General features: G+C 42.2%; 1 protein-coding gene across 1 annotated transcript in view; it reads right to left on the bottom strand.

Annotated features, from left to right (window-relative positions):
- The window catches only part of LOC131682254 (rho GTPase-activating protein conundrum), a 324666-nt gene continuing 308401 nt past the window's right edge, over positions 1 to 16265 (bottom strand). Inside the window, exons 7-13 of the mRNA XM_058963609.1 lie at positions 8567 to 9026; positions 8418 to 8505; positions 1566 to 2139; positions 1331 to 1508; positions 1088 to 1271; positions 867 to 1026; positions 1 to 807 (exon numbers count right to left, since the gene is read on the bottom strand). Coding sequence (XP_058819592.1) covers positions 712 to 807; positions 867 to 1026; positions 1088 to 1271; positions 1331 to 1508; positions 1566 to 2139; positions 8418 to 8505; positions 8567 to 9026 — 1740 coding nt within the window. The 3' untranslated portion in view covers positions 1 to 711. The remainder of the gene's footprint in view (positions 808 to 866; positions 1027 to 1087; positions 1272 to 1330; positions 1509 to 1565; positions 2140 to 8417; positions 8506 to 8566; positions 9027 to 16265) is intronic.

The following is a 16265-nucleotide window of genomic DNA, read 5'->3' on the forward strand; positions in this document are numbered from 1 at the left end:
TTTTAAAGTTTAATTTTATTATCAATTTAGTTCCACGCTTATACTACAAAGTACAAAGTAACTAGTTTTTATTTCGGTATATACAATCATTGACTATACCACCGTAATAAATATACAGTTAAATGACTATCATCTTCCATGGGCTATACTTACGTATGGTTTTGTATTTGCTATTGTGGGAATACATTTCCCGTTGGTTGCCACATGCCATGCAAGTGGCGTCGTACGTTCTGACTGTATAACCTGCCGATATAGCGCCTAAAATATACAAAATCTAGAATAACACTTGATACTACTTTAGCTGGTAATAATTCTATTTTTAGTTTGATTTCTCTCCCGCTGGAATCGACTGTAAGGGTAAACGATACACCTAGCACGCACAATTCTTCTATTCGATAATTCAACGATTTATAAAAATTAAAGCACCGGTAATCGGTAAACCAAGAGATAGACAAAACACACACAGTAGAACAAACAATTGACTTAACAATAAACTGCCATTAAAAGCAGTTTTTAGAATAAAAAAATCATCTTCCAAGGCAAATTAAACGCTACATTTAGGTTGTATCAATTAATTCATTATGTTTATAAATTCGATGCATACAGCAAGGTCTTAGTGTGGTACAACAGTCTAAAATATGGGTGGTAGTGAAGTATAACGGAAATGTTCTTTTCGGTCTTAAAATTTATTGGTTGGTGTTTCTGCTCTGCTTAAATAACTAATCTATGGATGTGGTTGGTATCGATGACAAAGTCGCTGTTGTTGGCTGGAGGATTTTTGGTTTTACGCGTCAATTGCCGTTTGGGCTGAAAAATAAAAAATGTGCATGTTGAGACTATAACAACAAGTAAGGCTTCGAACTAACCTGTCCATTTTTATTGATCATCTTGCTTTGATCGATCAAACGGGAAGGTACCAACCACAAGGCGTTCGCAAGCGTGATAAGCACATTAGTTAGATGACAACATTGTGCCGCCATACGAACTTGGGATCCAATATCGTTTTTATCGGGAGGATGCACAAATCTGTTGAAGATGATAACTGGTTACGATCAAATGGCATAAGAATGAGCGGATGATAGTTTACCTAGGCGGGAAGAACGAGGGTGCAATGATGGTCGCAACATTTTGCTGTGACATTTTGTTCGAGTCCTGCAGATCCACGACTAAACGGAAAAATGATAGTAGTTCCCGTAGCGTGTTGCGGTTCTCATGTGGTAACAGCTGACAAAGTACAGCTAATGCTTTGTACTGGTCATGTGGAGGTAGAACTAGAAAAGAAAAGTTAATTTATTTTTGCACTTTGACTTAGACAATTTTTAATGTTTACCATTCGTTTGATAAAATAAATGCACAAGATCATTGGCCAGGAGCGGTTGAGGCAATTCTCGCAGCCATCGCTTCAACAGCGCGCTTAGGTCGTGTACTCCCGCCTTTTTGAATAGTGGTTCAACTTTCTCCGGTTTATAGTAAAAGCTGTGTTCGATCTCGTTGTAAAGTGTCTCGGTCTGAGAAATGAATACAAAAAATATTGAGAATGTTTTATCAACATTGAAAGGACAAACCTTTTGCTTGTGACCCGGCACTCGTAGGATACCTTCCTCTCTAGCACCGCGTAACCTTAGCTGGGATAAGATCGCTTGCAATATCAGAGGCACGAGCGTGGTGTCCTCACCGGTTATCTGTTGGTCCCGTCTCACCAGGGCGTTCAGTGACACTCCAAAGACATTGCCTTCCTCTTTTCGTTTTCGTTTGAATGGTTTCCGCTTGTCCAATGTAACATGGTTCTTGTCGAATAGGGAGGCAAGCTCCAGCCACAGCAGCGGCTGCAATCGTTTCAAGTCACACTCGGACACCTGATCGATGTCGCAGAACGACTCTCGGAGATTCTGCAACTGCCACAGCTTGTGAGTCGATTCGTGCGGTGTTGATGTTTGCTTGATCATACTTTCGAAGCTGATCGGCTCGTAAGACGATCGTAGGGGCGAATTTTCCACCGAACATAGCAAGCTGCTGCGAGGTGGAGAACTCGGAGGGCTCTGCTCAGATGACGAGTTGCCGGAGTCATCGTTACTCTGGTTACCGTTGAACAGATTCGTATGGCTCCTAGTACCGGAAATGTGCTGACCGCCGCGAGTTCTGTGGAAATGAAAGGAAATTCAATATTGCAACTAAATTTGCGGAAGTCGTAGTATCGTAGAACATTGGTTTTGGAAACATTTTTGGGGGGAATTTGGAGATAGCGCGTGATTTTAACATGGTTTAATTTGGAGCGTATATTGTGTTCGGATATATAGTGGTGGTTTTGGCCGAATTTGAATAACTTATTATACGATATTTGAAAAAATATTGAAAAAGTATAGACACAGTAAATTGAGAAATGCGAGTATGTGTGATCATGAATGATTTGGTTTCGATGCACTGCCGTTCTACGCACAATTGTCCCATGTACATAGTAGGGTGTTGGCGCTCCTACAAACAGGAGATCGAGAATTTTTTATAATTTTAGATACCTTTTAAGCTCAATTGTGACAATAATTCAAATTACTCAAGTAATAATTTAATTCAGCTGTGCATGTTTTCGCTTTGAAGACAATTTGCCTCCGTCATCTACATATCACACTTGTCATCAGGGTGGCCAGATAGAATTCCTTAATATCGGTAGGGTCACTAAAAGTTTATCAGTAGTTATCGGTAGGCCGGGTTGTTGTCCCAAAAACATAGTATTGACATAGAATTGTAAAATACTGACAACACAGATCTCAGACCAAATCCAACAAAAAAATGAATGTTGGGTAGGATGTGTTCAAAATCAATAAAAATCGGTAGTTTTCGGTAGGAATAACAAAATATCGGTAGTTTTGCCTTGGTCGTCTGTGAATCGGTAGGGAAGACCAAAATCGGTAGGACTACCGATAAATCGGTAGGTCTGGCCACCCTGCCTGTCATACGATGTCGTGTGACAGGGTTGCAGTCTTTGAGTGTTATCCTTTTAATTTTTATCAGGGTGCGTGTTGCTCGAAATAGCCCAGGTAACACTCCCCCCGGAGTACGGTCTGGATCTGCCTGTACTAGCTTCAACGCCAATGTCGAGCACAGCTAGCTTCACTGCTGGTCGTTCGTATATTCCGGTTGCTGTTACTGGCCCACCTAACCTGCCCATCTTTAAAGTGACTTACAGCAATCACCTTTCCTTTCGACCAGCTGTTCCTCGGAGAGTTTGGGTCCACGATAATTACCAAGTCCCCAACTGAATCGGTTTAACATACTCAAACCACTTCGTCCTCCGAGTCAAAGTGGGTAGAAAATCGGAGAGCCAACGGCGTCAGAATATGTTGGCTAACGTTTGAGACATTTTCCAGCTTTGTTTCAATAAAATTGTACTACCGTCGAAGAGAGCAAGGGGTTTTAGGCAATCGGACGAGCCCTCTAGAAAGTGGTTTGGTGTGAGAACTGCTGCGTTTTCATCATCGAGAGGAATGTGCGTCAATGGCATGGAGTTAATTGTTTTCTATTTCCACTAACGCGTTCCTTAAAATCACCTCGTTTGGTAGTTTATGTAGTTTCATTTGTTGTAAATTCTTTTTCACTGTTTGGATCATCCTCTCCCACGCGCCACCCATATGCGGTGAGGCCGGAGGAATGAATTTTCACGCGGTATGTGGAGATACTATTTCAGCAATCAGTTTGTTTTGGTCCATCCTCTGCAATTCGCTGGCAAGTTCTTTGGAGGCACCTTGAAAATTTGTGTCCCTATCGCTGTGAATTTCTACGGGAACACCGCGTCTAGCCATAAAGCATCTTAATGCCATGATGCAGGAATCAGTGCTCAGCGAGTGGGCGAGTTCGATGTGAACCGCACGGACTGTTAGGCAGGTTATTAGGAGTCTCCATCTTTTCTCCGTGTGACGCCCAAGTGATACGGCCATAGGACCGAAGTAGTCTATCCTAACATACGCGAAGAGTCTAGTGCATGCTGCTAGTTTAGCTGCAGGAAGATTTCCAATTGTTGGATGACTCGGGGTGGCTTGGTCCAGCATACAGCGCTGGGAGTTGCTACGAAGTTTCTTGTAGACTATTCGTAATTTTGGTATGTGAAAACGAAGTCGGAGCTAATTAATAGCCGTCTCGTGGTTGCGATGGAGAAGATTCCGATGGTAGTACTGGGCAATAAGATGCGTGATGTAATGTGTTGGACAGAGGATTATCGGGTTGTGATTTCAAATCGGTGTGCGGGCAGGAGCTATTTCGACCCCTGTTGAGGATAACTTTGTTGGAGTCTAGGTGGGGAGATTCACGAAGTAGCTGACTCCTCGAAGGAAGCTTTAAATGTGAGCTACCGACAGTCATTTCTAAAATTCCTCTGGATATGATTCCTGTTGCGCTTGTCGAAAGAGAAGATTTTCGGCTTGTAACAACTCTTTCTTCTGCAGGGGATTCGTTTTGCCATTTTGGTGACACTTTCTGTTTATAGTTGTCCTAGGCGAGAAGGCTTTGAATCTATCGATCGCTCGTAGTACGAAGGCAGTCACTCTACGTAGTTGTATCCAACTGGCAAACTTTTCAACGTCGATTATGCGTACGGTTGCGTTTTTTAGTGCTTCCCAATTTACAAAGCATCGCGGGCCACTCATTCGCTGATTTGTACAAAAAAATCGGGACCATCTACTATTCTCTGTTGCATCAGGAACTCGTTGCCGTTTCGTGCCGTCGTCTGCTACATTCTGTTTTGTTGGCACCCACCGGCACTCACTTATATCTGTGGTCTCCAGTATTTCGCTAACACGAAATGGAACGAATTGACTATACCTTCGATGGTCGGAGTGCAACCAGCACAACAATTCTCTGGAGTCTTTCCAAAAGAATATTTTCGATATTTTGATTGTAAGGGATTTTGCAATGCTATTTGCCAGGCGAGCACCAAGAACACCGGCTTGCAATTCCGATTTTGGGATCGACAAAAACTTTAATGGAGCAACGCGTGTCTTAGCGCCGGCAAGCGTGCACTCTACAATTCCATCGTGCTCAAAACGCAGATACACTACTGCTTTCGCTTGCATCAACAAATGTATGCATTTCTATCTTGGTGTTCGTGGACATGAGTGTCGTTACTCGGAAACATCTAGGAATCTTTACCGTTTCCACGTTCGTTATGATCTTTAACCATAAGTGGTTTGCTATCCGGTAGTCTAACGTTCTCATATCTCCACAGGAGTCCTGTCTCGAAACGACCTTCATTATCACACGACAGGTCATTCAGTAAGTCCAGGCCTCGTTGGTTTTCGCCAGATAGTAAAATCTTGGTAGACTCTCGCACACCCATGCTATCCAGTGAGAAATAGTTTTTCATGGCCTTGTGAAGTTCATCGTCGGTTTCACAAGCGCACTTACTCGCGCGGAAAGAATAATGATTCACCAAGGGGTTGGAAATGTGATTTTCGCTGAAATTTCCGTATACTGTGCATCCGAGTCGTGTTTTGACTGCTACTTATGTATATCCTCTCGGCTTCGAGGTATTGCATGACGGTACGTTTTTATTGGCAACCCTTTAAGATGCTCGTACTTCTGCTTTAGTTCCTCAATAATCATCGTTTGATGAGGTAGCTTCAGTTCCTTTACGGTGCGTACTCCGGCGAGTCGGTGCTTAGTGCTTGACTTTGCAGCTGCCGAAATGCTTAGGTCAACTTTACGAGATTTTCCTTAAACCGTCGCGTTTTTCCCGTCAACTTGAGACAAAGCGGTTGCAGAGGTCCTTCAAGCCCTAAGTGATTGGCCAGGCGCTCTTCGATTAGCGTTAACTCAAAGCCATCGTTAAGAAAGGTGTATGTCTCGATTTCCGTGCTCGACCCATACAGGGTAACTGGATCAATCCGAAACAGGACATTATTAGTATGTACCTGATGTAAGTAGTAGGTTTGCGAAAGTGTATCGTTTGGTGAAGGATGTGTTTGACCCGTCGCTTGACTAGGATTGTGCAGAAGGGGGTGATGCTTATACTTGCAGCCATCATACCCGCACTCTCTCTGTAGTCGGCAGCTACCATTGTGACGGCGAAGGCACTTTTTGCACAAATGTTGCTCTTTCACTACCGCCCACTTCTAGCCATGGCTCAGCTCGCCGAAGACCTTGCACTTCACGATGGATGTGAAACTCTCTTTGCACACCCGGCATTGTTGTAGGTGACTAGCTCCACTTACTGGTGTTTCAACTTTTCGGAAGATGCCTGCGACGACGACTGGCTATCGCCGTGAAGGTGTACATACCGGTGATCTTTCTTGATGCCACGAGATCTTTGATGACTAGCAGGGGTGACCAGCACAGAACTAGCGTCTTCCGCCGTCGTGTACAACCACGCACTGATCGGTTAGGACAACGGAAGCTTCTCGCAAAGTTTGGCCAGTCTAGTTTCAGACTGGATGGCAGCTTCTCAATAAGCTCGTACCGGAGGGAGGCATTGTACAAGAAATCTTCTACTTTACATGCTTCAATCGTGGCGCACAGATTCTCCACTGCTAGCGCAAAATTAACGATGGCATCAAGTCGTTCGATATCTGGAGGTGGCAATACTCGGATTTTGTTTGTAATTGCGTGGATTATAGCTTCAGATTTCCCAAATAACATTTTTAGCGTCGACATTAGACCTGTAACATTTTATGGATGTAGAAGCCGACAACGTACCGGTTTAGCGCCTTACCTCTAAGACTCTTTCTCAAGCGCAAAATGTTTTCTTCGTTAGAAAATCCGCACATTTGAGTAGATGAGTTAAAATTTGAGAACAATAGCGGCCATTCCTCGGGGTCCCCGCTAAACTCTGGTAGATCTCTATGAACTGCTTGTCTTGTGGCGTGTTGATTTCGGTTTAAAACAAAACCATCTGTCTCAGATAGAGCGGTCTGCAATTCTAACCTTCCTTGATCTTGTCGATCATTAGATGTAGATCGTTGACCGAGAATAAAGGGATCATCGTTGGTGACGCTCATGTTACCCTGGGGTATGGTTACTGTATAAGAATGACTTCGATTCCGCGAGATGGCCGCTGTTCCTTGAATGTAAACTCCGCCGGTCACCTCCACACACATAGAGTGAAACCTTTTATCACAAATATCTCATTGAACCATGTCGCTGCGATTCAGTTCTCTGCACAGCTCGCAATCTCCTGGCGGATTTTTTCCGAGTTGCTCCAAATTTGCATTTTTCGAGCTTGTGCTAGGCATACTGATGAACGAGATTTTTAAATTGTTGGGCCAAACAAACAGTGGACCGAGAATTTTCCTTATTCGTAAAACTTTACTAAAGAAATAAAAATCTCCTGAAATAGGACATCTGTGAGTTCAGTGTTGTTCGCACATGTTTAGACTCACGTTTAGCAATCTTCGGTCACTTTACTCTTCCCGATTTTCTTTCGCCTATATTTACACTATCTTCCAATATACGTATTCGGAGCAGGTCTGCGGTCTTGCTATCTAACGTAACCGTAGTTTAATTAGGTTATAATTCAGTTAATGGTAAATAATTTTAGATACCTTTGAAGCTCAACTGTGACAAAAATTCAAATAACTCAAGTGATAATTTTATTCAATTAATAACCTTGAACAATGTGGTAATTTTTGGATATTCATATGATCAAGCTGTGCACGTTTTATAATCGCTTTGATAACAATTTGTCTCCGTCATCTATAACACCTGTCATACGATGTCGTGTGACAGGGTCGCAGTCTATGGGTGTTATTCTTTTAATTTTTATCAGGAAGCGTGTTGCTCGAAATAGCGCAGGTAACAATAGGGAATCCCATAGAACATGGAAGAAATATGCTTATAACAGTAGTGCATATATCCGTCTTTTCTAGGCAAATCATTGTCAATACATCTACGATTGAACATACAAAATAGTTAGGAGACAAAAAGAAGCTATTTTTCTTGTTTTCTTAAAAAAGGAACATCCTAACTTTGTGCAGTTTTGAGTCCTGCTGCCTTGAAAAAATCGAATGAAATCTTTCAAACGTAAACTTCATTCAGGTTTTGTTATACAGTGTTTTAAGGATTTAATATACTCTTCAATTTACTAAAAAATATTGCAAATAGGTTTTAGCTAATAGCTTTAGTTTATTTAGAAGTTAGTTCCATTCTGAAGAGCATAAACCAAAATTGAGGTCAATCGGCTAATATCTCTTCCCATTATCTTTTTCGCTCATTCAAAAAATCCTAGAAATAAGATTTACGCATGCGATCCTGTCTGATCTTCAACTTATATTCATTTAAACGTTTCCACAGGTTTTTTTTTGGAAAAGTTTATATATCTGTACCCTGTGCTTTGTATCGTTCACCTCCTAGAAGTATTAATTTGTGGGAACCGAAAACGGGGTAAACGTTTTCTTGTTGTCTGGTTTAGGATAATTTAATCTCTAGTTAATACTTACCCAATAGTGCACGAAGGATCGGAACCCGATCGAATTCTTGGTATATGTATGGTACCCAATCTCTGGAAGTTGAGCAATTCTATTCCCTCTGTAGAAAAAATACGGTTTACTACAACCTTAAAGAGAATATTCTTAATAAGCTACCATACCATTATGAAAGGGAATGTCGCAGCGAACATGTGTCCCACGAAAGAGTTCCGCCGAACCGCGTAACGGTGCGCTCGGCGTCCGTCGCAGGTTCTGTTTGCCGCGAATCGGTGTTGGTCGGACCACAGCACCGTTTCCACCATCGAACACGGATACGAAACGTGGAATGTGATGATGGTGGTGGTGATGGTGCGCTCCATTCGTACCGTTACTGTTCCAGCTTTCGTCGCCGGGCAAGGAGTCCAGCGAATCGGGTGTGGCACTTCGTGACCTTGTCCCCGTACTGGACGAATCCAGATCACGGAAAACGTCGCGGATGTCCGGCTTTTTGCTACCGCGATTTCGAGTCCTCCCGCGAACGGTTCGATTTAGGGCTTTCACTCGCTGTTTGACTGCTTCCGCGTGTGCCGTGGACAGGCTCGCAATGACCGGTACCAGCTCTGTAGTGGAGAGTTCGCGACCCTGAAAAAAATGAAAGGTCGAGCGGTTATTATATAGTAGCGTGAAATATGGCTTTTATCGACGATATGAGCAAATGGAACAACAGTGCATACCTGCCGAGGAGGAACCACGTAGTTGATTATGTAGAAGAAGATGAGGGACGGACAAGATCATGGCCAAGAAGCGTGCGATCAAGCCGAGCGCAGCGGAAACGTTTTTTTATTTCTACTAACCGAACCCACAAACCCGATCCATCCATCAAAGCGACGGGAAAGGTGACGAAACGGTGACGCGGTTGGCGCGGATCTATTATACATACCGCAGTTGGATGGGCCGCATTGCACTGTTTGCGGTGAAGGGTTAACCGACTATGTATATGTATTTGCTTTTCACCGTCACGGTGCTTGAAAGTCAAGTTCATGATGTCGGTCGTAAAAACAAAGAATGCGAATAATTGAATTAAAGACGGGAAGCAAAATACTTGGCAAATTGTTGTGTTTTGATTTCTCAAGATCATCTGCGCGAAGTTGTGCTTTACTGGCAAAGCTTTGGTTTTCCAAAGGGTACGAGTGATATTACAGTTGTTATGCTTAAGGATTTGAATCGATGATTAATGCAAGGGTACTTTGGAAAGTCACGGCCATGTGATATAATAGAGTGACCCATGTTTTCACTATTGTTGGATAGATGGCATCTTTAAATGCAAACTGAACTATCGTTGGGTTTACATTTGTCACTTCAAGTTGACGTGCATCTCGTCAACTATATAAGATTTTCAGTACCGTGTAGTTAATAAATTTATTTAAATGTTCTAAGCCTCGTTGCAATTAAAGACGAAATTAATGTCATAAGCTACAGTAAAATATTGGCTGGCAAACATGACCGCACAGACGTATTAGATTAGGAACGTTCTGGGGTACCCACAAGTGCTAAAAACCGTCAACTTAAAATGCGTGAAATGTTAGAGTCCCTAGGTGGTATTTGCTGACTTTCGATGAAATTTTTATAAGGCAACTTTGGTAAAGCTTCATGAAACTTGATTACGTATCTAAATGGATTAACACCTTAATTTTTCGTAATGAAGTGCTCCCATTTTTTAAAATTCTTATACAGTTCACAAGGTTTCCCAATTTTCAAAACAAGCAATCCTCGTTTTTGTCCCAAATCCTATCATCAAAATAAGTTAATGTGTTTATAAAAGTTATGTAATCCATTTTTTTTATTTTTCGGTATTTCCTTTTACACATTCCTGTTCCTAAATGCTCTTGTTTGGAGCCCCTGCTAGTATTGACATATACATATTAAACACCTGGAATACAAAACAAACTAAAAAATAAATTAAGTCCGTTAAGTTAGTGTCGGATTCTGATGAGACGAAGTCGAAATGCAAATTTCATAACTAATTTAAACTAAAAAATAAAGTTATGTGCTATGTAACGAGAAACAAATCTCTTTTAAAAGAGTGCCCACTGCATTCCTTAGATGCTCTAAATTGCAGTAATTATGCAATAAAAACCTATTTTAATCCACCTAGCGGTGCAATTGTGCCTTTCTCAATCATGAATACTAGGATACTAGGATTACATCCTTTTTTATATTCATTGTGAACTTTCAAATGCATATATTACATTTTCATAATAAGTGATATGACAACTATATACGAGCAAATATATCAATATTCGAGTTCTAAAATTTTGTAATAGATAAAAGGCCAAATCTTTAATCATCAGAACCATTAATCAGCGGTTTGTGATTCGGTTTGGTCGTCTTGATTAACAGGTGGGAGAAAAAAGGTCATGTCCGCACTGGTTACGATCAGTTCATCTATACCGCGGTGTTCCAATCCCGTGTTCGCGGGTGAAGTGTCGGAGGCAAATATTACAAACCGAGTTTACTTGAACTTATTTCTGTTACTGAGGTGTAACGTTGCGAAATTCGCCGAAAGCCGTTCAGAAATAGCTAGTAAAGTGGGTTAAGAAACACAAAAAGTGACTAGTGGATAAATTTGGACAATAGGTCGTCCCTCTGACGAGAGCGTGGGCTAACCACATCGGCAAATAACGCTGGGGCTGAGCTACTCGGACGCGAATAGTGCGAAAATTGCACTGTTGCAAGCAAGATTGTGTCATAGTTGTAGCGCTCCATCTAGAGGTGAATTGATTTCGGCGGATAGACTGCACCGTAGAAATTTTATCGAACGATGGGTGCCGGAGCCAGGTCTTATCAATGAAGGTGGAGATCCACCTTTAAACCATAGTCCACCTTACCTGAACGCTGGAGATGTAATTGACGGGCAAACGCTTTTAATGCGACCAGCACCAGTTGGCGACGAAGCTGAACAGCGACTGCCTTCCAACCCGTTCTTGATCCTGCAATCTATCAGTGCGATTTTGTAATCAGACCCAACCAGGGGGATAACTGCCATGAAGGAGGCCAGAGGTAGGCGGTATGTACTGCGTACTAGCTCCAAAAGGGCATACAACGCATTAATAGGGATTAAATCATTGGCTAATGGACAACAGATGGAAATCCTCCATCCCACCCTAAATATCGTACAGGGTGTAGTGCACGATCCTGACACTGCTGATATGAGCTCCGATCAGTTGCTTAAGGAGCTTAAAGGACAAAACGTAGTAGCTGTTAGACGAATCACGAAAATGAAGGAAGGGTAAATCGGCTGTGCTCTCCTTCACTGGATCGTATTTGCCTGAGACTATATAGGGGAAAGTGGTCGGTTGCCAGCAAACTTTTGACAGAAAGCAGACATGGACATTCTGATAATTATTATTTGTGTGTTATATTAGCACGATCGTTTTGTGCCGATCACTGAAGCAAACAGACTCGAATGTTCTGTTCTACAACCAATATAATTTTTGAACAAGTGAAACTCTACATAAAAGTTTCTCGCAATCGTGAGTGCCCGAAACTCCTGAAAGAGGAAAGAATCATCAAGGTAAAAGTTTCAAATAACATAATTCCCGTAAGCTAGAGCGCTAGTGATAAAGAAATCAATAGCCCCCAGCTACGCTGACAACCTCAAAGAGCGGCTCAATCCCGTGCTAGGACGAGAAGGATAGAATCATTCAACTGCTGTGCGAGGAGCTGAATAAAATAAGGCAGAAGAGCGACAACCGACATACCGAGGACAGCAAGGATAGAGAGATTCGCATTCTCAAAGCTCAGGTAGCCGAGTCAAGACAACAGGTGAAGGAAGTCCTTGGAGAACTAGACTCCCTGCGAGGTGTTTTCGTTGATTTCAGTAAGCAATCTCTCTCTCTCTCTCTCTCTCTCTCTCTCTCTCTCTCTCTCTCTTTTTCTCTCAAGAACAAAACGAATAACCACAAAACACCCAACCAACACTAATCAAAAGAAGACGCACACTGGTAGGGGAACATGGGGGACTTGACCAAGCGCAAAATTCTATTTTTGGCTATGACGCTATCCTCTACTCGGTTCTTAAAAATTTTTCAAAAATATTTTTAAGCTTGTTACGGTCCCTTAAGGTAATTTTAAAACTATACTGGAATTAAAAATCCTTGCCTTATAGAAAATATTCAGTAATTAATAAATTTGCATTAAGTGGTGTACTTTTTATCAAACTTTGTATGGACATATCTACTCGACTAATAATTCCTATTAAAGTACTCATATATCATCTTATTCGTTATGAAGCAGTGAAATGATTTTACATAAATCGGAACATTGAAATAGTTATTACTGAAATTTGCATGACAATGAACGCAATAACTAATGTTGGGGAGACTTGACCATGATTTTATGGGGAGACTTGACCAAGTGGCAATAAGCTGAAGAAAGATGCAAAATTCCTGATATTTATTATGCTTTGGTATCTACTGTTAATATTAATCACGCCACAAAAAATCCCATCTCAAACATTAGTCTATATATTTTAGTAGTACTAAACAAAGTTAGTAGTAATATGACTGATTTCGGGACCTGTGAACATGCAATGTTTGCAGTACAGTTAATCCTTAAAAACAAATGCATTAAAAAATCTAAATTTATGAAATGCAACCCTTCTATATTTTTTACTGTTTCCAAAGGATCTCGACAACATGAAAAAAAATAATTACAGTATGTTTTATGCCATTATTTTTTGTTATGATTTTTAAAAATTCTCTTGGTCAAGTCTCCCCAAGCCTTGGTCAAATCTCCCCACAGTGGGGAGACTTGACCAAAAAAAAAAAAACGATCACAGAAAAAACTTTTATAACTTTTGAAAAATTAAACTAAAAATTCTGCGAAAAAATGATGAACACGCACAATAATATTGCACATTATATCTCAATGACTTTTGAGGGATTCATGGTTTTTTAGAGATTGATGCAGGTTTAGCTGAAAACCTGGTCAAGTCTCCCCATATTCCCCTACTTCAAAAACCAACATAACTAGTGACACATCAAGCCATATGAAAAGATGGGTCCCCCTGTCAATCCAGAATTGAAATCCCAAAACCAGAACGAAAACGGAACAAAGAGCGAAAAACGGAAAATAAGTCCAAGAGCTCAATAAGACATACCGAAGGTAACTAAATACCAGACAACAGCAACAAACGATAACCGGTCAAATTACCCCAAATTAATCGGCAATCACAACGAAGCGAGAAGCGGCAGAATGTGGACTAATCCCGCTCGAAATTTCTGACTAAACAATCAACAGCACTACAACTAACAAAAATATCTAAACCTACAACCCTTCAATCATGCACAAGGAAACCTTAAAAAACGGATTACCGAATAATGCAACCAACAGACTCATGCCCGTACTGTCCCTGATCGGGGACGTTCCGAGATCTCCCTATGCACCCCGGGGGCTGCTGGTGCGGGACCATTGGGAATCACCCAGTCAAATACAAGCAACACAACCCATTCGAGAAACAATTCTCCTTCTCAACTCCCTTCAACAGCCAATATACAACATAGTACTCAACTCGTCGATATACCTCCGGCGTTTCACACGGTCCACTCCGCTGCCCCGATGGCCATCGAGGCATCGCGTAAGCGGGACGCCCGCTCCGAAATCCACCGCACTCAACCAACTGCCTTGCCCAAGGAGAACATAGGTACAACAAAAAACACGAATAAGTCTAACTTGAACACACATGATGCTACGGGCGAGCCGAGATCTCCCTATGGCCCTACAGAGAGCGGGCCAAAGGAACGAGCAATCTATCGCATTATTCACTCTGTCCGACCACATACCAGCCACAGCCCCAGTCCAGTAGCCAGATGCTCCTGGCATCAGGACAGATTTCCTACCTCCAAACATGCAACAAACGAAGTCCCAACATCGACCCTGACCGACGAAGCTGCGCAAACGGCAACTGATGGAACAGGGAAAGCAGTGGCTCCCCGAATAAGTAAATGGCCAAACGCAAAGTCTGTCTCCATGAGTTCCCCGATCCGGAATATGCCGGTGATATAAGGTTGCCAGCGTGGGTACACTGCTTCTACCCCGAATATCATTGACAGACGAACGGAACCATGTTCAACCCGATGACGTCTCCAACTCAAAGCTCGCGATTTAGGAACACAGCTCGGTCGATTCAGCAAATCAAACACGCAGACCCGTCGCAATGGTTCATCAATCACTACTACTGGGATTGGTGGTAAAACACATATACCAAACGGTGGGTATTGGCATCCGGGCCGACATAGCGACCGAATCCGTCTCACTTGTTTCCGAGCTATTGGTGGTAGCAAAGAAGATTAGATATCCCAGACAATGCACAGTTGGATCGATATATGTACCAAATGCAACGGATGACATCAATAACAAACCGAGAAGACTTATTAATCAGCTTGGCGAACCATATATTCTAATGGGGGATTTTAACGCCCATCACACCGCATGGGGGTCATCCCGATGTTGCAAACGAGGCAATGCGATTATGGAAGTTGTAGAAGAGATGAATGCCATCGTGATCAACGATGGTAGGCCAACATTTATTCGCAATCAACCCCAATCAGCCATTGATCTAATGATCAGCTCGAGATCTATAGTAAATTCTTACCTTTGGTCAACCTATCCGGACACCAGCGGCAGTGATCACTTGCCAATTGCGATCCAACATGGAAAACGACCACCTGCAACTACAAGAAGTAAAACGATGGCTCTACGACCAGGCGGACTGGGCCGCAAACGAGGACTTCATCGAGAATCACATTGATCCTGACCGCTTATCCGAGCCAACCGAAACAAAAGAAATGGCAGCACAGGCTGCCAAAGCAAGCATACCACAAACGAGTGGTTGCCCATCGACAAAAGCAGTGCCATGGTGGAACAGTGAAGTCGCTAAAGGACTGAAAGCGCGTTGAAAAGTACTTCGAGCTCTCAAAAGAACTGCAATCGATCTTCCAGAGCGAAGCGCAAGATAGACTGAATTTCGAAGAAAAAGGAACGAACGTCGAGCAGCGATCCAGAAAGCGAAAGCTGATCCGGTGGAGATAGCCAACCATCTTGGTCAGTATTTTCAGCAGATATTATCAGACAGCATGCTACCCCCTAAATTCTTAAACAATAAAAAGGTAATCGAGGCAATACCAACTGTCTTCGCCTCCACATCCGACGAAATATAAAATAAGTACAGCTAGAGGCAAATCTGCCGGGTTGGACGAAGTGCTAAACAGCTTTAATAGATTATCGGAAGGCGTTCAATTTCTCGAGCAGTGGCGTAAGTCACTAGTGATACCAATCCCAAAAAGGAATCAAGGGAATAGAGAAGCGAGTGATTACCTTCCGATAAACCTGTTATCATGCACAGCTAAAATCCTTGAAAAGATGGTGAATCGTAGGCTTGTGACATTCCTGGAGGACAATCAATTTCTAGACCAGAGAAAATTTGCGTTTAGGAAACGACTTGGACCAGGAATTCATCTTGGGTCGCTAGGCGAGGTGCTACAAGATGCGATGCAGGATGGGGTCCAATGGGGTCGAATCCTGGCCAAAATTATTATTATGAATACAATGAACTAAAAATAGACAATTACTAGTTTTTGGAACAATTAGGCATCTACCCACCTGCCAGTGTAGAGACCAATTTTTTATATCCTTTCGAATACTAGTAATTTCTAGGAGATCTTTGCGAATACATTTGTTTTCCAGTAGCATGAACAGTTGATCAGTGTTAAAGGGAGAAGAAAAGGGACGCCTGTGCATATTTTCATAGATATACATTTTGGCAAACATAGTATTTGGTCCTACAGCATTTCGGTGTACCTCAAATTCGCAAAAATTTCA

Source organism: Topomyia yanbarensis, chromosome 2 (genome assembly GCF_030247195.1).
Source record: "Topomyia yanbarensis strain Yona2022 chromosome 2, ASM3024719v1, whole genome shotgun sequence".
NCBI classification, from domain to species: Eukaryota; Metazoa; Arthropoda; class Insecta; order Diptera; family Culicidae; genus Topomyia; species Topomyia yanbarensis.